The 22,874-nt window shown below is 48.2% G+C and overlaps 2 protein-coding genes across 5 annotated transcripts in view; both read right to left on the bottom strand.

Annotated features, from left to right (window-relative positions):
• LOC108160247 (nephrin) overlaps positions 1 to 13,459 on the bottom strand; it is a 62,253-nt gene extending 48,794 nt beyond the window's left edge. For 3 of the 4 annotated variants that reach the window (XM_017294107.2, XM_033391187.1, XM_017294109.2), the window contains exon 1: positions 12,399 to 13,459. In XM_017294107.2, coding sequence (XP_017149596.1) covers positions 12,399 to 12,618 — 220 coding nt within the window. In that variant the 5' untranslated portion in view covers positions 12,619 to 13,459. The remainder of the gene's footprint in view (positions 1 to 12,398) is intronic. The other variant, XM_017294108.2, reaches the window with a different exon arrangement.
• A 4,279-nt stretch (positions 13,460 to 17,738) lies between these two features.
• Positions 17,739 to 18,638, bottom strand: LOC108158252. Its single transcript, XM_017290488.2, has one exon. It carries the CDS (start codon positions 18,636 to 18,638, stop codon positions 17,739 to 17,741), a length of 900 nt encoding a protein of 299 aa, XP_017145977.2.
• Between the last annotated feature and the right edge of the window lie 4,236 nt (positions 18,639 to 22,874).

Here is a 22,874-nt window from a genome sequence, read left to right on the forward strand (position 1 = left end):
TTGGCTTTCTTCTGCGTCGTCATTGTCTCTCATATTTTTCAAGCGAAATATTTTAATAAAGCAAATTCCTATTTTACGGCCTTGTGCCCCTCGAAAAGAAGAGCTGCCATTCCCCACCATAAAGTTGAAATTAAAGCGAGACGGTTCCCAACTCCTGATTTATCCATGCAACACCATTCCATACGTCATACGCAGTGTTGTCCCCCGGAAATAGTCGAAATGGAAATTCGCACGCAACAAGCCAGAAGGAAGAGTAGGAGGAGCAGCAGGAGGAGCAGGAGTGGCCTCCAGAAGAACGCTTCAGACAGCCGAATGTGCGAAAAGGATTTAAATGCTTTAGGCGCCGCCTTTTGACCTGCCCCCCTGACACCTCCTATTTCTGTTGCTGCTGCTGCTGCTGCTGCCTCCTTCTCCCGGGTAACGTCAAGTGCCATTGTCGAATTTCTCTGACGTTTGTGTGTGTGTGTGTGGGGGGGGGCGGGAGGTGCTTGGGCAGGACGTGCGTGGTTTTTAGTATCGCGTTCTCTTGATTGTTTCCCAGGCTGGGGCTAAAACAACAGCTCATGCGAACGAAAGGAGGCCCGAGCGCAGCTATAGAGAATGGGGCCACACACGCTTGGACGAAGACAAATCCCGGCCAGAGCCCCCATTCCCCTCCCGTTCCCCCCAAAAAAAGGGTTTGCTGGCTTGGGTCTTGTTTTACGAGCAAAGGACTATCAGTGTTATTGTTATGACTGAAATTTGATGGCCCCAACCACTCTCTGGGCCCCAGCCCCAGCCCCAGCCCCAGCCCGAGTCAAGAGTGATGTGTGAACGGACCCAGCCCTCCACATATATCCTGGTCCCTTGATAAGATTCGTTCCAGGCAGTTATCTGGGCATGGCCTGTGCTGATTAAGCCGCCCGGGATCGGATTAACCAGAGTGACACCTGAGTGGCCTTGCACCGTATCCGGTTGCCACACGCACACAGACACACGCGGGGATCTTTAGCCGCCTCTCTGCCACACATTTTCACACATTTTAGCACTTGAGTTTTATTTGCTTCTTGCGTTTTGCGTTTGGCTTTAAATGGTCTCACGTTTGCCGGATTTTGGTGGATATGACGATGACAACCCTAGAGGGTTGCCAAGCACCGTTTTGGAGCATGGCGAAAATTCCCGACGCGTATTAATTTGACGATTATGATTTTCCCAGAGAGAGGAGAGGAGAGAACAGATAGAGATAGACATAGCCATGGACTTTATTTTTATAGATATTCCCTCTCATTCCGGGTCTTTTTCTTGTGTGCGCTGTGGGCGTGGCCACACGTAGGCTGCCAAGAAGAAAAAATACAACAAAAAAATAATAGCGCTGCCTCAGCATATTGTCGCAGTACATCCGCTTGGCTCCTCCATCATCAATCGAACGTAGCAGCGTGGCTGCGGAGTCTTTTGGGGGCTGCCACCTTTTTGGGGGGCTGGCGCTTCCTTTTCGGCTTTGGGGCTGCTTGCGGCACGCCCCCTTGTCAGCAACGTGCTTGGCATTTGCATGGGAAGTCGCACAAGGAGTCGTGCTCCAGCGCCGCATTTGTTCAAATACGATATAACAATAGACGGAGCGACATTTCCGTTCTAATGGTGCATGCTGCATGCTGCATGACGCATTCTGCTCCATGCCAGCAAAAGCGTTGGCTACGTGGAACGTGCCACTCCCTATCAGCATCATCATCGATCTCCCTGCCGCACGACAATTGCGGCAAGAGGCGAATCGAATCTTGAATCGAGTTTAAAGTCCATCCGATCAAAGGAGTTCCCCCACCATCCCCTCTCGTCTGCTTAATTTTGAGTAGATTTTTTCTTGTTTTCAAGATCTTAAATCGTGAAATATCCCCTCGTTCTTTGCGGGTACTCGGGTGGTCTCTGAATGACAAGAGTGACAGGAACTGCATCCTCCTTGGCTCCTCCTCGATTGAGGGTAGGGCTGCGGCATCGCATTACAGAGAGGGAGAAGGTGCGATTCGAAATGATTTGTCTGTGGCCCTAATGGAAATCCAAGTTAGATTGTTTTCAGTTGTAATGCTGCTACTGCTACTGCTGCTGCTGCTGCTGCTGCAGTGGCAAGCAACAAATTGCAATTACTGGCAACACTTTGCCGCACCGCAGGCAGCAGGCTTCAGTCTCTCTCTCTCCCCCCTTCCCTCTTTATCACCGTTAACAATGCGGCAGGACGAGGAGGAGCCACCACCACCAAGAGCATTATTAACATCATCAACGATGGAGCGTTTATTAAAAGTGAGTAAAAGGAGCTACGCGCCACCTGCTGGTCGAGCGCAGTGGATCGTGCACCTGCAGCCTCTCGACCCTCAGACACCCAAGGACACCAGCAGGAGCAGCTACGAAACAACAACCTATGTACAACAGTTGTAGTGTAGGACTACGAGTGGAGGCAGATAATTTGCAACTGCAACTTGCTGTGTGGAGCGGCAACAGTTTTGTTAATAATGCTGCAGCCCAGTTTTGCGAGTGTTTATTACCTGCCACGTGTACAGCTGGAGAGGGGGGCTGGGGGGCTATTTTTCGTAATTAAAATATGATTCCGTGTTCTGTGGTGCCAAATCCGCGGTTGACAAACTTTCCGCCACAACAAAACAATCTTCCAGTGGTTATATCATGACCAAAATCCGTTGAGCTTTGCGCAGACTTGGCATAAAGATGAAAATGATAATTGGGCTTTAGAGAAGACCAATACGAATAGTATTCGAAGAACTTTTAATTGGATATTTTCGTGCAGTCACCCGCAGGAAGCGGCTGTTCTGGGCACCATCCTGTTTCCATAATCGCAAGAAAGTACCCACCAAGGACCTTTTTGATTATCTCTATATTTCAGCAGCCGCAGTCCCACCATATAGAGAGGTTCAACGTTTTAAATACCCTTGAAAATCCACGAAAAATGTGGCCAAATCTGGAGAACTTTTGGCTACTCAAAAAAAACATTTCATATCTTCGAACCATTCCATTCATTGGCAAGCCCTTGGCCCTCTTCCTATTGATTACTCTTCCATCTTCTAATTGGCGAATTGTAGGCACTACGGTGGGGAGCCCCTCAAAAATTGCTGTGAGAACTACTGCGAAACTTGTTGAAGAGTTGAAGTGTGGCCGTGTGGCCGTGTGGCAGTGGCAAGTGGTTTTGTTGGTGGTCATCGCGTTGACTCGTTAGGTTTTTTAGACGGCGCTTTTTGTACCTGTTGCAAGTCGGGAGCTCGGTGCAGGGCCCTTGTTCTGGCCTCTAATTGTGGCAGAGGGTTCTCACACAGCAGCCGCACGCAATGCCTGCTGCTGGCAGGTTAGGAATAGCAATAGCGATAGTGTTGGGGATAGAGATATGGATAGGGGTAAAGGTGGTGCAGTTGCGTTGCAATTAGCTGTAACGTTCGAGGGGAGATTTCCCTCTCTCTTGACTTGCGGTTTCTGGTGGGAAGTTTTCTGTCATTGTTTGCTTGTACCTCCGTTGACCCGACCTCCCACAAACACACAAAGATACACAGAGATTACGATATGCGTTGGACGCATGTTGCAATGTAATTTACTTAATATGCAGACAGTCCCCCAACTGATTCGCTCTCCATTACAGTTCTTCTTCATCTTACCACTGTCCCAAGAGTTTCATTTCCATTCTCAAAGAATTACGCATAATCAAACCTCACGAATTCCCAGACTGTCCAACACTACATTGCCCTACCCAACACTACATTCCGCTATCCAATACTACTCACGTACAGACCTGCTCAAGACTACATTTAATCATCCCTAACCACATTCCACGACTTTTGTCATTGTTCTACACCCATCTACTCCCAACGCTGCATTACGGCCTCCAACACTGTTTAAAAGTGACCATCCCTCCAGTCTACTGCTTGGTTACCCAGGGGACGGTCCACTGCTCCAATCAATTCTAAGCACCATTTGAATTAAATGACAATTCCACAGAAAACCAAACAGAAAGAGAAAAAACTAAGGGGGGAGGACTATGGTGAATGGAGCTGCCCTGGCAGCGAATTTCTAAGAGATTGCCACCCAGAATGCTTGATTTATTTATAACACATGCTACGCATCGCATCAACTTATGAAATTCACAAAATCTCAAGGAAACGCCAACCAGAGATGGGGGTACAATGTCGGACGGGGCGGGGGTGGGGATGAGCACAAACGACATAAAAAGCGACATCATCCAATCAATTTATGCGGCACTGTCTCCTGTCTGCTGTCTCCTCCAGCGGCTGCAGGCTTCGGGCCCAAGTGGGTTTAGATATTGGAAAATGGATAATTGGAAGTGGGGCAAAGGATGAGGCTCTGGGGCTGAAGTGGTGGAGGAGGTGGAGGTGGAGGCAGGGAATGGCTCGGCAGGATTTTCTTTTACTTTGATGGGTTTTTCCTAATATTATCTTTAAAAAATCATTTCAGTAAAAATCGAAATTGAAGCGAAAATGGCACATACACACGCACACAGACACAAAAAAAGGGAAAGGATAGAAAAGGAATGGAACGGAAAGGATTCGTTCTGTCAGAATGGGACCGGGGAGCTGGAGGTAATTGGAAGGCATTCTTATGGTAGGTAGGTAGCCAACGCATTCATATCCCACCGATCACTGGACCGAAGGGGCTACAAAATGGTTAAGGAAACCATCATCATCATCATCATCATCATCATCATCATCATCAGGAGGGTCATTATGAAATAGAGGCAGGTCCTGGGACACATGGACAATTCCCCTGCCGTGTTGTTATTGTAAACGCTCCTCTCCAAAGTTATTTGCTGTCCATTTCCAAACATTAAACCAGAGTGACTTGAATAAATTTCATATTTGAAGGCCCCCCCCCTACACCGCACAGAAAGCGGCCACATTCCGGCCAGGACCAAGGCAAAAATAAACCTACATGGCTAATACGAGTGTGGATGTCCTCCAGTCTTGAGGTGGGTTGGTCCTGGTGTCCTTCTGGCCGAGCGGCGGGTGCTGTGCTGGGAATGTGTGTATGTGTACGTGTATGTGGGTGGACATAAACCAAAAATTCCTATACGCTGATGCAGCAAATATCCGGCTACTCGAATGGTATCTCTTTGAGCACTGTATCCAGCATTGGACACTCAAAAATCCGGCTTTTCCCATTCGGCTTTCCCGCATCTGACATTCACAGAAGAGAAAATTGCCATCCGTCCACTCTTCTCCCGCATATTCATACATTTTCTTGGGCTTCTCTCTGGCATTTTCCTCTTTTTTTTTTTCCTCTTAGATAGGAAGTTTCTCTGAAGTCGGACTCTGAGTGCGAGTATGCGACAGTTGCTTCATTACACGCACACGCAAACGCACACTCAGGCATAAAGCCAAACTATTACTGTATATAAGGGGGAGGGGGAGGGGGAGGGGGAGGTTGGGAAGCCCCAAAGTTATGGCCCCACAGATAAACGAGTGAGTGGGCGGCGGGAGACATAAAGTTGCATTCAACTTGAAAATGCAGTTTGCCTGAACGTCATCGATACTTTGAATCAGAAACAAAATAAAGCGAATAAATTCTATATTTTATTGTATTCAATGAAATGATGTGTATCCCCAACAACAGAGGATGGACGTTTGCTGCCCCCTTTTTGTGTGAGAGAAATAGATATATCCATTCTGATTCAGAAATTGCCCAATTTCATCCAAACAAAATACTTCAATAATCCTACGCAAAACCTAATGTGTTTATGTGTAGGAACGAATTTCGATAGAACATTAATTAATTGAATTTATTGTTATGTTTAATTCTGATTTTGCCTATTGATAGACAGAGATTTAAATGGATTACCTGAGGAGTTTTTTTCATAAAAGATCTCCCAAATAAAGCTTCTCAAATGTAAATTTCAAAACATCTTTTTGCTCTTATTTGATGTGTATTTGATTTCTAAAAGACGAACCACAATCTCTGGGAGGACAACATTTTAAATCTCTTCCTAAATTTTGTCGACCTACAAACCCTAGTTTGGCTTTAGAATAGGGTTATTTTTGGATCGTTTTCGTTGCTTGAGATGCAGTCTCTTCATTCTCTATGTTTTCGGGACTTAGGAGGATCCTTTTTCGCTAGTTTTCCCTATCTTGAGATGCATTAATGGGAGGAAGTAATGTAGTGTCCTTGGACGATCACTAAATACAGCACCATTATCCTTTCATTCGATATATTTTCGGAATGCATCCCGCACTTTGTAACCCTTGGCTTTCGTAGAGTAGAGAGTGTTGTATAAATGTAAATAAAGTACAGCCAAAACAAATTAGAAGCTGAGACATGGACGGACAGCTCCTGGCTCCTGTACAGCCCGCAGCCTCGTCCCCATCCACTTTTGCCAGCCCCTAGTGTTTGTCAGCTTATTGTTTGGCTTAATTGCCGTTTGTGCTGCAAAAGCGTGTGTGGTGGGGCACACACACACGTTCACACACATCTTCAGCTTCATCTCCAGCTCCAGCCTCAAGTCTTTTCGCATTCGCATTGGCAGTGGGAGTGAGGCATTGTTCGTCCAAATTGTACAGCCAGGGGTAGCCTTCCAGAAGTAGCCGTCGAGGAGGGGGCTAACAATGCTGCGATGCTGCTGGTTGGATAAGGGTTAAGTGTTACCCTAACCTGCTCTACCCTCCCCCCGCCTGGATGCTGCAGGCTGGAGGCCTGGGGCATGTGGAATGCAAAATGCTTTCTCGTTCATGAAATAATGTTTGCGCAATCGAATGACAATGCGATGAGGATTGGACAGGTTCCAGCGGCTCGGGGGGATGGCCTGAACCAATGAGGCATGTCTGCGTATGAAACCTGATCTGCTGAGGGGGTTGTACAGCGAGGGGAGTGGGGCAGGGGAGTGAGGCAGCGCAACGAATGGTTCCCAGCAGAATGTTGCAAGGGAAAATGAATTTTTCTCTCTGTCGCAATTAAACGAAGTGGAGTCGTTAAAGTTAAAGTTTTCCCAGCCAAATGCCGCGTCACAGATTTCCACACACTCACACGACGGGGGAGCGAAAGAGAGAGAGAGAGCGCGAGAGAGCCGTCGAAGCGGAACCACACGTCAACCGGACAACTGGACAACCCGCCCCCTCACACACACACACACACACACATAATGTGCCCCAATCCTATCCCCATCCCCATCCACACAAAAGGTGTGCAAGTGACTCGGACAAGACGAGGGCCGCCTGGCTGGTCGATGAGAGAGAGAGAGAACGGGGATTACTGAAGCGTGCAATGGACATGGACCGACCGCGAACGGTTCACACGTTAAAGCCAAGAAGTCATCAGCCATACACACACACACACACAATAAACCCATACACACACATACAGACAGAATACAGATACGGATACGCGGCTTTGATGCGACAGTTGCACAGGTTGCAGCTGTCGAAGCTGCCGCTGCCGCTGCCACAGCCACAGCCACAGCCACGAGCTAGTGGCACATCCAACCGGTTGAACACGCGACTGACTTGAAAGGGAATTTTGGCCAGAATTAGGCAAGGCAGATGCTGAGATGCTGAGATGCTGCTGTTCCTGTTCACGCTGCAGCAGCTGCCAGGAACACACTTCAATTAAGTGCCGCATGAATGATGCATGCCACAAAAGCCTGCACAGGCAGGCACTGGCACTACTTCTCAACATGCTCGTAAATATAAACATTTGCCCGATCAAATATTCATTTTTCAATATCGTTGTATCAACAGCCTCAAAATATGCAAGTCTTTCTGTCTGCCTGCCACATGACCCGTGCCACACCCGCTACACACACACGCCACACAGACAATGAAGCCACTTGCCGCTTACCGAAGTGAAAATTCATCCAAACTTTCTTTGAATTTGATTTGCTGAAACCGAAACAGTGTCTCAAGTAAAACTGCGACTGCTGGGCCTGGGTGAGGCTCTCCCCAGGCCCATCCTCTGTTGGCCTACATATCGGTATCAGTCTTGCCACACACACACTCCCCCCCCCCCCCCCCACAAAAACACACACACAAAGTGCTGGCTGGCGCACAAACACAAAAGGAAATCGACTCTCTTTGAGGCAGAATGATGCAATTATTCACACTTGATTAAATACTCAAGAAAAGTGAAAGTGCGTGGAAGGACGGCTCCCCGGCATCGATGTGGCTGCGCCTGTGGCTATATATGTATTGATTGATATACATATATCCCTCTTATATTGAGATGTTTTTCTAAAATTCATAAATTTAAATTAGCAGCCAGCCCGGAGAGGGCTCGTGGCGATGGCCTGCGATGAAGCCATCCGTCCATTGGGTCTCTCACCTTGAAATGGTTTTTCAATTACTCAACTGAACCGCAAGGAACTGAAGTGAGCCCGAAGTGAGCCCGAAGAGAGCCGGCGAAGCAGCAGGACCCCAGCAGGGATGGGAGGGCCATTAAATTTATTCCCATCTAAAAAAGAAAAGTGCCAACCATCGTATCAACCGCAGGAAGGCTCTATCTCTGTCTCTGTGTCTGTGTCTGTCTCCTTCATCTATCGGTTCTGTCTATGACGAGCCTCATTTGGCATCTTGCTTGATTTGCCCCATTTTTATTTATTCATTGAACTGCCTGCTGCCCCTGCCGCCACTGCTCTCCAGGACTGTCCGACATCTGACTAACCAAATCAATTCGCATCAATGTCGGAGGCAAACCCATCAAAGCCAGTCATCGGCGGGCGGCAGTGAAGGGAGCAATCATCTATGTGGCATCCCCATCCTTCTGGGGGTCTGCGGATATTCTGCGTAGGAAGCACGCCAGGCTGCACATTGCTAATATCCTGCCACGGCCGCTGCCCCTGGACCCTTACCCTGCCGCTCTGTACACAATTGATATCCCGATAATTGAAATTCTAAGCCAATTCTCATCGAGAATAGTTTTTCCCTGCCGTTTGCCGTTTGCCGTTTGCAGCTCTTGAAAACAGACAAAAGTTACAACAATTTCACGTGTGTGAGAGCTGAACCGTAGCAAGGGGCCATCTAATGGTGGCATGTGTTGAAAACCCCATAAATCTGTGGTGTGGCAGGGGCACCTAGAAGACGCAGCCTCGGGGCCAATTACCACATGCTACGAAACGCGACCGAGGACGGACGCAGCGGGAGGGACTTCTCTGCCATCCACTTGGTGTGGCGACTTCAAGTGCAACTGTATGACAACTGCCCCTGCCACTGGCACTGCCACAGGCACTGGCACTGGCACTGGCTGCACTGCTGCACCTTTGCCACATGCTGGCGATTGTATTTATAAATATATGGGCATTTTTATGGCCTATGCTAAACAAGATTCAGTTTCAGTTGTCAGTTTTCCCTTCCACAAATGTTTTCGTTTGTTTTTGATTCTTTGGCCAATGCAATGTCTATCTGTCTATTTTTGGGTCCAGCCAACACTGAGAGAAAGAACAGGCATAAGGGAAGAAAATGTTCCTAGAACTATAGACCGGAAAATGAAACATTCTAAGAGCATGAATATGATCTCCAACTGAAGCAAAAGGCAGCAATTTCAGGAGGTTTATTATAGGACTAGGAATGGGGAAGAAAATTAGATGGTTTCCAGTATTTAACAGGGTATTAGAAGGACTAGGAAAACAACAATCTGACCTAAGACAAGTATCTATCATTCATAGGATCTTAGGAAAGATTTATTTCCAAAAAAAAACCTCAAAAACTGCCAAAAACTGGTATCCCTCTATGGAAATGCCATGCACCTTAGATTTTGATTTGCAAACGGTTGTGGATGACTTTTTCGATTAGCAATTCGATCTGATAAATCCGATACGGAAACTGGATTCGATTCCCTTTTGCCGCTTCGGTGTCCCCCGTGCAACAGCTTTAGATATTTGGTTTATAATTACGTAAGTTATCAGACGCGTCTTAAGCCCACGCTCCTTCTGGGCCAACCCCCTCCGCCCCGCTGTTCTCCACTTGAGACTGAGCTTCCACTTGCGGTGGCTTCCACTTGTGGCCAGTGTGTCAATCGGCTTCGAGCAGACCGTGTGGGTGGCTGGCTGCCGCTGAACTGGTTGGAGCCATCGTCTCAAGGTGCCCGCAGGGGCGGCCAAAGGGGAGCCGCACAAAATTATAAACTGTCGTTGCCTCTGGCAATGGCTATGGCTATGGCTCTGTTTTTGTTTCTGGCACTGGCTCTGGCTCTGGCTCTCGTTAAGCCATCGACAAGTAGTAGCTGCAAGTCAGTGTTGGCCAAACATGGGCGTTTCTTTAACTGCTTTTTGTTTTTTTGTTTTTTGCCAAGCGTTTCTTTCAGTTTCAGCTGCCCACACAGATACACACACACACACACACAGATACAGAGACGGAAACAGAGAGTGCCGCACTATGGAGGGCGTTTTAGCCGTGGAGCAATCTCTCAAAAGATTCGCTTTCTGGCTCTCTGGATCCGCAATTAACTTTTGCCAGCCAGAGACCAGAGAATGACAGCGTGCCGCACACAAAGTCAGTTGCAGTCAGTGTGGCACAGAGAGAGAGAGAGAGATGGAGAGAGAGAGAAAGGGAGAATGCCTTGAAGATACTGCCTGCAGATTGTGCCCCTGGACTCGAGTGTGGGGCAAGATTATCTATCGAGATATGCTGCCAGTCCGCACTCGCACTCGCACTCGCTCTCTCCGGTCTTTGTGTGTGCCTAACACTTTGCCCCCTTGAATGGAGGGGCAAGCAGTGCGCTTTCTCTGGTTCTGCGCTTCAAGTGCCCATCCCCCTCCCCCATAGCCCTTATCCTTTCAGTTCCTTTTGGCTTTTGCTATTGGTTTTGGTTGGTCAAGCGCTGTACTTGGTTCGTGGTATTGTCAATGCACTTCAGCACATTTGCCCAACTGTCAAAGACACAAAAACGACAAGTCGCGACGCGTCGACTTTTCCAGGGGGGGGCCCACATGCCCCCATGCCCCCATATCTACCACCTCCTCTACGGCTGTCCGCTATATCTATTACGGAATGTTTGTCCTACACTTTTCCTGCTGCTGCTGCTGCTGCCTGCCTCAGAATCTGGCTTCAGTTTGCTGCTGCTGCTGGTGCTCTGGTGGCACACATTTCTATGCTTTCACCCACACACATGCACACACACACACACACACACTCATACAAACACTTTGACATACGCAACTTTTCTGCGTTTGGGGTGTCCTTGTGCTTGTTTTTTTGGTCCTGTCCTAGTCCTATGCTGTCCTCCTGTCCTTAGACTCGGATTCTGTGTTCTCTGCCTCTGCCTCTGCCTCTGTCGCTGCCTGTCTGTTTGTTGACATATTATGATCCTTGATTATTTTGTGCTGACAAATACATGCTTTTCCTTTTTCCTTTTCGCACAAACACATCCACGCATACACACACACTCAGACACCTACATATACACTGACCTATGTAGATATATAGATGGACTTCTGTTTCTGATTTTGATTCTGTTTTTTGATTTACTTGTTTTCCTTTTTTTCTTTTTTTTGTGGTTCCATTCCGCTGTGGGCTTTCCAGCAGGTGCTTTCCCCTTCAACTAATTGGTCTAGAACCCTCCTATGATGCCTCCAACCCTCCCCTCCCTCGATGGGCCCTATCAGTGAAGCTTTTAATGATGGGCGTTCTCTCTGGCACACGCCCACAAATGTCGAGGCAAAAAACCACAAAAAACCGAACAGTGGGCGTTATCAAAATATTTTGTAAATTATTTTTGATTGTTGGTTTTTCGTTTGGATTTACTCTGGGCTTCGGTTTTGGTTTTGGTTTTGGTTTTGCTGTGAGGCAAAAGAGCAGCAGACTGGGGACTGGGGATTGGGGATTGGGGATTGGGGGGCGGAAGCTCTCGATAAGACCACAAGTGCATGACATGCACACAAGAACCGATTCCCAGTCCCAGTCCCAGTCCCAGTCCCAGCCAATTCCCGTTCCCTATGCCAATACCAGTTCCAACCTGTCCGGCGATAATGCGTCTGATTGCAGCGGAAGTCGAGCGCTGGGGCCGATTGCTGGACTGCTGTACGTGTGTCCGGTTTGTGGTGCCGGGCTCTTGCTCCTCATAGTATTGTATAATTATTAATTAGTTCTCCAAGCCCTAAGGCAAGCTGTGGCTGTTCCTACTAGAACTTGGCGGGCGCTTGGCTGCTGACCACCGAGGGAGGAGTTCCAGATGCCATCCACGTAACCACACCCATCAACTGGTGGACAGGGGTCTGGGGGGGAGGGACCAGAATGATCTCTCATCAATGCATTCCCTTTTGGACATCTCGGACCGCAAACGTCTATTAGGCGCAGGTTTGGGCTCGTCAATTCGAAATGAGCCGCATGCAACTGGCATGCAATATGCAATATGCAATATGAAATGGTGCAACAGCTGTCGCCATGGTTACCCTCCTATGGTTGTCCTGCCACTCTCCTGACTGCTTGATGACTTACCCATTCCCAGAATTTGAAGATTTTTAGTCCAATGTTGATGGCATCGTCGACGATTCGTTGCGTGTTGCTGCCATTTCGTTTGTTGCTGCTGCTGCTGCTTTTGTTTTTTCAGTTGAAGTTGCTGAAACTCCTGGTGTTGCAGATGTTGCTGTTGCTGTTGCTGGTGCTGGTGTGCCTCTTCTTGTGTTAATACCGGATTCAAAGCCATGTTGCAGGCCATTTTTTCTAATACTAGTGGTGGCTTCTGTTGTTGTCTCTACAGATGTAGCTGCTGTTGTCGTCGTTGCACTTGGAACTAGAAGCTATAACTAGCAGCAGTCACCGCTGTTGCCACTGCCACACATTTATTTTGGTTTCTCGGTGTGTTACACTCGCACCACTTTACCTTTGGCTTTGCCTTTGTCAAAAAAATTTCAAAAAAAATTTCAATTCTCAGCCGAGAACGACACTCGCGCAAGAGTCTCTGGGCCTAACGCCGCATTATCCCGGCTGCCGCCCCAAAACGGTGGCGGCGGCGTCAGAGGCACAGGAGGACAGCAACGGGAGCCACCAGGACATGTGACATGACCCCCGACGACCACGACCACGACCACGACCACGACGACGACGACGGCGGCGATGGAGGTACCGACAGCGGACGACAAGGGGCACCGAACCCGTAATCGAAATGGTGTGCGTGTGAGGGAGGGGGGCACGGGCACGGGCACGGGCACGAGCACTGGCGGGGACAGTTCTTTCCAATTTTTTTTTGGGCGGTTTTTAGGGATAAGCGGGAACCTCTTTAAGATTCGCAATTGCCATCACTTTTGGCGCAGACTCGATAATTTGGCGTTGTTGTCGCTGTCGCTGTCGCTGTCGCGGCTGCTGCTGCCGACTCCACTGTGCATACACTCTATCTGTGTGCGGGTGTGCGTGTGTCAGTGTGCGTATTCGGATGTATGTATGCGGGGCTCCATGCGACGCGCAAATTGAAGAAACGGACCGATACGGATACTAGAGCTGGTCGAGAGCGAAGCGTCCACACGGAATCAGAGCTAAAACCGAACTAAAACCTCGATTCCGGCAACGCAGCAGCCAAACGACGACAACGACACCAGACGACGGCAAAGACGAAGACAAAGAACGATGCGATGCAGCAAGAGGCAACATAGAGAGTATGAGAGCGACAGCGAGAGAGAGTGAGAGAGAGCCCATGTGGCTGTCTGTAAACAGTTGGAGCACATTGTTTATTGCTGCGACTACTACTGCCAGTCGTACTGCTACCACTTGCCACTTCACTGCTGCAGGTGCGTTGGCTGGAGTCCCCCAGTCGATTAAAAGCCGGTTTTCGATGGCTCCAAGACCTACTTATACGCGAACCAGCTCTCTCACTCGCTCAGGTATATTTATAAGCTGACTAGTAGGAGTATACGTATGTAGATTGAGTGAGAGCGCATACAACGCGTGGTAGAAGTAAGAGTATAAGTACACTTATATGCGAGTATAATGTTGATCTGAGCGCATACAACGCGTGGTAGAAGTAAGAAGCGTACGTAGCGCATACAACGTGGGGTGGAAATAATGCAAGAATACAAAGTTGGGGTGGTATAAGTACGAGTATACTCTCACTCTCTCACAGTATAATCTCTCACGGTATGCTAGAGCGCATACAACGCGTGGTAGAAGTACAAGCTAAATACCAAGCAGAGCAGCCTGCATGGTATAAGTTCGTATACGTACATAGTGGCCGAGAGCAAGTCTACTACAAGCAGTATGCGTACGCTACTACTACTGCTACAATATAAGTACTGGGTAGAAGCATTCACACAGAGTATACTGCCAGCAGTAGAAGTGCCATCATCAGTCTTCTATTTGTTGCTCATACTGCGTTTCTCAGTAAAACTGTTATACACCTCCTACTATGTGTATAAGTTCGAAGCCAACTCCAAGGTTCGAAGCATTTTGGTTTGTTTTATTTAAAATTTAATTTTGGATACCGTCTATGGATTTTGGGGTAATTTTGGGGTATGTTGGGGCAAATGTCTTTCGTCATACTTAGAACGCAGTTCAAATAAAAATCTACATATCCTTGTTTCCGTGTGCTCCAGTCCGCCATATAATTTGTTCAGAGTATTACCTTTTAAAAGACTCCATATGTGCCCCTCAGGGGGTGGAAGCTCCGTTGTGGCACAAACACTTGTTACACGCCACACTGTGAATCCCCTTGGGGTCGCTTGGCCTGCAATTTTCCAGGTAAATGCCAATTGGGAGCGAAAAATGTGAATTTTAAGGAATTCTTTTTCGTTGTAATTTCCTCGTTACCTGTTTTTTCCTCCAAGGAGGGGACCTTATTATACTTGAGAGCGGGAAGCGTAATTAAATCTAATTTTGCACAATATTGTGCGAATTCAAAGGAAGACAGACTCAACGATTCCCCCTCATTTCCAGGCCGAGAGCCCCACGCGAATCATTTCATAACATTTGCCCTAATTCTTGAGGAATCAGTCTACCAATTTCCGATTTCCAGATGTTTGTACCGAACAGATGGAGAGAGTGAAATCTATTTATAAACAGGAAAAAATAGGTTTATCGGGAAACACTGCAGGATGCAAGAATTTATTTAAATGCTCTTCATAAAAATCGAAATAAATAAGGAAGTTACGGAAGACAGCGAGAGACCGTAACCGAGGCTAAGATAAATTCGTTTTCTAATTTCATTTAGGCCATCATTCCGTGTCCTCGAGAAACTTTTCTTTCGTTCGTCGAGTGCAACGTGAGCGGCGGGAGGAGAAGGGAGCAGAAAGGAGCTACGTGAGCGAGTCCACAGCCACAGTTTCCCCCAAATAAAAAACTTCTCCTCCTTGATGAACTTTATTAGTCGGCACCTAGAGCTAGTCCCTTTTCGCCTATCCTGCCGCTTCTTTTCACTCTCTTCCTCTGCATCTGCCTCTGCCCCTGTCGCTTGGGCAGCTGGGGAAAGCTGTTGAAGGCAAAACAAATCAATAAAATACAACAAGAGCTATGTACCCTCACCCCCGGCCGATTGAAAGCTTCAAGCTTAAGCTACATTGCTTCTAGACTAAGCCTCCAACCATCCATCCATCCATCCATCCATCCATCCATCCATCCATCAACGCTCCAATGCTGCGCCTCTTCCGCTCGTCCTCTGGGGCGACCATTCACACTCGTAGGATCCGCCACATCAATCGTGAATCGAGTCTGCCAGGCACCTCCTACCACGCTCCTACCACCTTCATCTCTCTCTCTCACAGCTCGTCTATTTCCTTACTAAGTACGTAGTACAGGGTGGCAAAGGGTATATGCATATTCGTGGGTATTACAGGGTATCTCGAAGTGAGAAATTTAGGAGAGCGATTCATTTGCGGAGTGCAAGTGAAGGGTATCCTACAGTCGGAGCGTAGCGTTCATGGTATGTATTGTACTCTTATTTTGAAGATGTACCAGACATTCGTAATCTTTAGATTCATTTGCCTTCCCCCCCCCACCCTCCTTGAGCTCTCCTCCCCCCATGGTGTTTGTTGTGTGAATGGGGATGGGGATGGGGATGGGGATGGGAATGGGGATGTTGTGGGTGTTTCCGTATTTCCTTGAGGATGTTTTCGTTTCTGGTTTAACTAGAGTTTTCTCGCACACATTGTTGATGTTGATTCTCTTCAGAGTTCTTCAGCCCCTACTGCAGCCCCTACTTCATGCCACTTCGTACCTAAAAGTGCAGCACTTGCTTCTTGGGCAACACTTTTCAAAAAATTAAATACAAATATTTCCATACAATCGTATCATAAATATTTGCATGCAAAGAGAGCCAGTCCCAATTTGAGCTCATAAATAAGATGGAAAACAAGAGAACTCATGCCCCGAAAATTCCCCATTCCCCCGCATGGCACTTAGACATTTTTGGAAGATTAATTTGCAAGACAATGTTCGGTATAGAATTCAGGATTCAGCCAGGATTCAGCCAGGATTTGGCCAGGCACGCAATCTCCGGTGGGACTGACCAGAGGACGGGTACAGGAGGATATGGTTCCCCTGTCCCGAGACGACTCCATTCGATTCCGGTCCACGTTTTTGAATAAACTTTCTCTCTCTCTCTCTCTTTCTCTCTCTCTGTATCTATCTATCTCTGTGTGTGTCTCTTATTTTTAATTATATTTTAATTTATTTCGGGGTCGGGCGAAATGGGGAAAACTCAAGGAGACATTTTTGCGGTGTTTTCTTTTCATTTTCTTTTGTATTTTTGTCACTTTAGCATCATAGATGGAAGGGGGGGCGGTGGTTGGCAGGAAGAGCAGGGCACAACAATATTAACACATTCGCGTTGGGACTTCAAGGACCTGCTGCTTAACGTCCCACCCCACTTTTCAGACAACTTCGACCGTCCTCTCCCCGACTCCCAGTTACGGCACAAACAATTGCAAGTTATTTGTGAAAATTTTATTGTAATTACAAAAGTTTTCCCATGCTGCTCCGCCACGCTTTTCCCGTCTGCGCTTTTCCCTTCTAAAAGGTTGTGTGTCTGTGTGTCTGTGTGTGTGTACGCACGCCTCACGATGCCATGATACCTTTGAATAATACAGGAAAATAGCATTCCCCCCTCATTCCGCTGCTTTTCCGTTACTTCTGCTCTATTCTCATGGCTAACAGTCTCCCTCTCTCTGTCTCCTTTTCCCACTGTTCAATTTTGTATTTGGATTTCGGTTCGAAAACTCAATGTTTCAGCAAAGTTTATCCACTTCATTATTTGCTCATTTCCATTGCGCTGTTTCGCTGTTTTCGCCTTTTGGTCTGTGTTTGTGTTGGCTGCCCCGCCCCTCGTTTCCCCCGATTTTAATTGTGTCTGCGTGCGAGGCCTGCTCCCCTCCCCCCCTGTTGACCCCACCCCAACTTCAAGGGTATATTAAATACCTAAAAGTTCGCTCAGGTCATTGAAGGGCTACGGGCCCAGGGGAAAACAGTGTACTAGCAGGTGAATATATGAGAGAAGAGAACAGTGGGAGAGCAGCTGGCGTCGGACAAGCAGTACGAAAGAACCATCTAGCAAGCAGTAGATCTCTGAGCCTACTGATAGAATTTTATAAACAGTAATAGCCATCAGTCAAGCAGTTAAATTAATTCTGGCAAGCAGTTAATAGAAACCTACTATGACAAGCAACAGGAAAAGCAGTCAGGCAAGCAGTTTGAAGAACCATCTGACCGACCGTAGATCCGTAAGACGGTTTGAACTATTAAGCTGTTAAATTTATTCTGGCAAGCAGTTATCCCACCTATACCTGAAAGTTCTTTCACTCAAGTACAGCCTTCGATTGCCAAATATTTATTGAGTTGCAGGCTACTGACTTGAATTTAGTTGTAGTAAAAGTTGCCGCAATACCGCTGGCCCCTCTGCACACGCTGGAACTGCTTTTTCGAGGGCACCCCGTACGGCTCTGTTCCGAGTACGAACCGCAGTTTCCTGGGCATGGTCTGTTTGTCATAAAAGTCCTCCTGCTGGCGCAGCTGCGACTGGAGCATGAGTGCGTGCTGATCCTGATATTTAGGTTGCTGGTAGAGCTGCTCCTGCCGCAGCTGTGTCTCCTTGGACGACGGACAGGGCATGCCCATGATCAGGCTGGGTCGACCGCACAGCGGAATCCCATACCACTTCTTCGATGTGACCGGCCCGATCTTCAGCCGCGGACGACGATTGTGCTTGATCATCGAGCGTGAATCCCCCTCGTCGGTGGGGGTCGTTGGGGTGTCCCATAGCCCAGTTCTGGCATCTAAGAATTTTATCTTCGTGAAATCAATGGACCTGCATGGCGACTGCCTTAGGGGCTTCTTCTTAGTTTGCTTTGCATCCCCAATGGACTCCTGCTCATCCTGTGACTTGGGCTCCAGGTAATCGCTCGGCCTGCGCTCCAGCTCGTCCCACGACTTGGGCTCCTGCTTATCCTTTGGCTTCGTCTTTGACTTCTCCTTAGGCTCGGCCTTATCTATCTTATCGGCCTCCTCTGGGCTGGAAGCACAAAGTTTGGCGGGATCGGTGGCCATTTGCCAGCACTTGTTAAGCTTAAGTTTCGCTGGACGTGCGGGTTTTCTGGATTGTAGACTAGAAGTTGCGGGCTTGATCGGTTTTCTGGAGAGCAGACAAGACTTTGGGCAGTTCGAAGTGGCTGCCACAGATCTGGTTGGATGGGTGGGACAAAGGAACTTCCTTAGGGCATGGTTGGACCCCAGTATTTTCGCCCAATTGGGTTTCTTCATCTCTCGTTGATGCCACATTTCGCTGCCTTAAGTATTATTTCAATTTATACAATTCCAAATACATTTTCCTCGATTTAGACTGATTTTTCTGTGTATTCCCCTACCTTTACAAAAATATGTGTGTGAATTACACGTACAAAAGGAAAGAAGGAAAAGGCACTGTTGTCCCAGTTCCCCAAAATTCATAAATACTCCAACTCGTACTCGTACTCGTATGTATGTATTTATTTATTTATTGGCTTGACCCCTTCGAAGGAGAGCACTCTGCTCCCACCCGCTCAGCGGAATTGGTTCAGTCTGCTCGGGCTTATGTGCCCCGAAATCCACCCACAGATAGACAGACAGATGGAGAGACAGTAAATCGGTTCGTGGCATTAATGCAAATAAGTGGAAACACAAATATTTTCAACGTTTTTGTGGCCAAAAGTCAGCAGCAACAACGAACGAGAGACCTTTTTTATGCCCTTCCAGAGGGTATAACCTATTTTGCTAAAAGGCTTGGCAATGCAAAGCGATTGAAGCATCTCAGAGGCTCCTGGAGTATTGACATTTATTCATTCTGGTTTGATATTTTTGATGAACCCAAATATATGAGTGGGAATCGGCGGATTTCCCTCTTCAATTTCAGACTATTTTCAGTGTATTTTCAAAGTGTATATCAACCATCGGCTAGTGCTTCTATTTGGTTCTTGTTTTTTTTTTTTGGGGAGTCCAACCCATGACCAATGCCCGAAAACTGGATGGGACCGTTTTGGGACAGCAACACGAGCGTCGATGGATCATTTCCGCTCTCCTGCCCGTCCCCGTCCTTCCCGTCCTTCCCGTCCTTCCCGTCCTGCCCGTCCGGCTGCCACCGTTTTCCTCTTCCGCTGCTACCATTGCTCGTTGGCTGTTGGCTGTTGGCTGTTGGCCTGGCAACCGTTTCCTGTCGGCGAATGCAGTTAAATATTGAAATTTATATTTAAAATATTTCAAATATACAGTTAAATGCTGAGTTTTTCCACCACCCTTCCCCCCATTGGCGTTTTTATGCGGCACTGCTCTGGCATTTTTCACGTTAGTTTATGTGTGGGGCCATGTTTAATTTATGAGAATTCGCTGGTACCCAGCATCTGCCCTGAAATCCGCCCCCATCCCATTGCCAATGAATACCTAAAATCAATTTTGAGTATGGCCCAGTCTTTGAAGGTCATGGGGGAGGTCTTCTCGTTTTCCCCACCTTTTGAATCGTGCAACGATTCGTGGCGAATCGGTTTCGGAGCGGTTCGTACGGATGGGTTCTTGGGCTCTGTTCCTTGGAGCCTAATTCGATTGTTACGTTTCGCATTAATTTCCTTCAAAATGGACAAACATTTTGCGACGCTTTCCTGAGCACTGACCAACGTTGAGCCTTTTCCTGGTGGTGGGAGGAGTGTCTTTGCTTCCGGTTTCCTTGTGGCGCAAGTCTTTCCCTTGATTTCCATCTGGCTGCACTCGCCCGCGATGTCTTTCTGCCGTTTACTCCCCTCGATTTCCAATTAGCAACAGAAATTACCTTTTCGTCCTATTTTATCCCCCACCCGCGTCTGTCCTGCGATTGGTTTCGTTTTGTTTTCGTGTTAATTGAGGATTTGAACAGGCCTCCATTTGTATGTCCGTTTTGTGCAATACAGTGGGATTTCAACGAGCGTAGGCCGGGGCTTGGGGCATCTTTAATATCGTGCAAACTTCTTCGATTAAATGCGCAGATGAGGAGTCAGCCAAGGGCCTTTACACGCGCCGAATAATCGTTGGATTCGATGGATGGATGGAACCAGAAGAAGGCAGGGACTGGCTGGGATGCTGGAACGTCTTGAGGGAGAGACCGGGGCTTTCGTTGGAGGGAAGAAGGCCGAGAGACCCTTTTGCCCATTTGCCTTGGGCCGGGGCCCAAGAATTTGGACAAGTTTTATGGATGCTAAGGATTGCATTTCCTGTTTGGCAGGCACAAATGCAGGAACAGGAAACTGAGAAATGGGGTGGGGTGTTGTGGTGTGGTGCGGTGCGGTGCGGTGCGGTGGAGCGATGGAAATCCACGAATCCACTTAGAGGCGCATAAATTTCGCTCGGTACATAAAGTACAAGTGTACAAACAAAAGGACTTTTGGCGCACGGCATTAAAAAACATAAAGAAAACCGCATCCCAGGACCCAGGACCCAAGTCCAAGACGCAGCAGCAGCAGCAGCAGCAGCAGCAGCAGCACCAGCCTCCTCCAACGAGTGACGGACGAGGTGCAACCGGGTGTGGGGGCTATACGGAGGTTCCGGGTCAGGAGAATGCGGCAGAGGCACGGGCAGGGGCCACACATAAACCGTGGAGAGTGAATAAAATCGCAGCTAGTGGATGGGGCAGAGACGGCTGGAGAGGGAGAGGTGGAGTCCTGGAGAACGATGAGAAAATCCCAGTACAGGCCAAGCCAAGCCAAGCCTCTGTGCCGGGGCACGGCATTGCTATTTACAAAATGTCCTCGACCAAAAAGGAGCCACCGAGTGAATCATAAAGAGTCCTTGCTGCTCCTGCCCCTTCCCCTGCCCCTGCGTCATGCTCCTGTTGGAGCTGAAGATGGCAACAGAGAGAACTGCACGTAAAATAATAAACAAGGCTTTGCAAACAATAAATGTTGCGCCTCACCACCCGCCTCGCCACCCGCCACCCGCCACCCGCCTGCCACATCTCTATTCCTGCCACATCTGGCAGCTGCAATGCCACGAGTTGTTAGCGACGCTGGCGACGAGATTTCTGGCCCAGTGTCCATTGTTGTCGCATTCTCTTCAGAACCTCTTGGTTCTGGTTCTTCTTCTGCTGCTGCTCCTCCTACCGGCCATGCCCCTTCTCCTGCATCTCCTCTGCGTTGCATGTTCATCTTTTGCCTCGTTATTGTTGTTGCTGCTGCTGCTGCTGCTGCTGCAGCGATAAATGCGAAATTCTTGTAACTGCAATGCAAATGTAATGTGCAAAGGACTTTTCACGGTCTTTCCCTCCCCCCTCTTCTGTGGCAGGAGAAATACTGGGGTCAGTCAGTGGGGCAGCCCCCCGACGAGTGGCTGCCTGCCGCCCGACCAAGTGGCAACGCACGGCAGACGCCGCTTGCTTTTTGCCCGCTGGCGACATCCTTATTAATTGCAACAATAACTGGGGCCCAGGCGACTCTGGCACGGCGTCTGTAGGTGTAGGTGCAATCCCGGCTACACTGAGGAAAATATCCTCAACAAGAGCCAAACCCGAATCGAGCAGCCATAAAGTTGTAGGTAAAATTGTAGAAGTAGGAGGACTAATACAGCGATAAACATATATAAACATACATATGTATATATTCGTTATATTTTCACAGATCTAGCTATAGCTTACAAGCTAAGGCCGTGCGGATCGCGAGAGCTAGCACAATCCCACTCTCCGAGTGCTAACAGTGAGCTGTATCCGAGAGCTAAGCACAGACTGTTAACCTGGGGTCTTGGATGTTAACAGACCTTTTTCCCTTTTAGAGCTGCAGCCATGAACAGCTCTCTCACGCAATGTGTTTTGTTTTTTGATTCTCGGTAATTTTCTTTAGCAGCATTCGTTTGTGTGTCTGGCATTGCGTGTGTATCGGTTGACGATCTAGAAGTTTCCGAGGAATGGGAGCGCTAACAGTGAGCTGTAGCCGTGAGCGGGCTCTGCCTGTTAACCTGTGGTCAAGGCTGTTAACAGCGCTGTTGCGCTGTTAGACCTGCAGCCATGAACAGCTCTCTCGGGGCCAAGCTGCAGCTTATTTTCGGGCGTTCTCTTTGCCGAATCACCTTGTGCGTCTGGCATTGCGTGTGTATCGGTTGTCGGATGAATGGGGTGGGGAGTGGGGATTCAAGGTAAAAGGATACTTAGGGGAATATATCATTTCTTGGTGCAATTCTCAGATCAGTCAAGGCTTCTACACATCTCTCTGAATTTCTCTCAGTTTATTCAAAATAAGTTGCGCCTCTGGCGGATGGCCGAGGGCAGCAGCGTAAGTCTTTCGCCTTTTTGCCTGCAAATTTATGGCCCCGGGCTCGGACCTGCCGCTTTTTGTGGACCAACGAGCAACGACCACCGGAAGCGGCACTTAGCTCTTGGCACAGCACTGAACTGCACTCCACGGAACTCCACGCTGTCCTCCCCTGTCCACGTCCGGTTCATCATAAGTAGTAGCGCAGGTCAGGCCCCGTGGTGCCCAGGAGGAGGCGTGGGAGGTGCACTCGGCACCA

This window comes from Drosophila miranda, chromosome 3 (assembly GCF_003369915.1).
Source record: "Drosophila miranda strain MSH22 chromosome 3, D.miranda_PacBio2.1, whole genome shotgun sequence".
NCBI lineage: Eukaryota > Metazoa > Arthropoda > Insecta > Diptera > Drosophilidae > Drosophila > Drosophila miranda.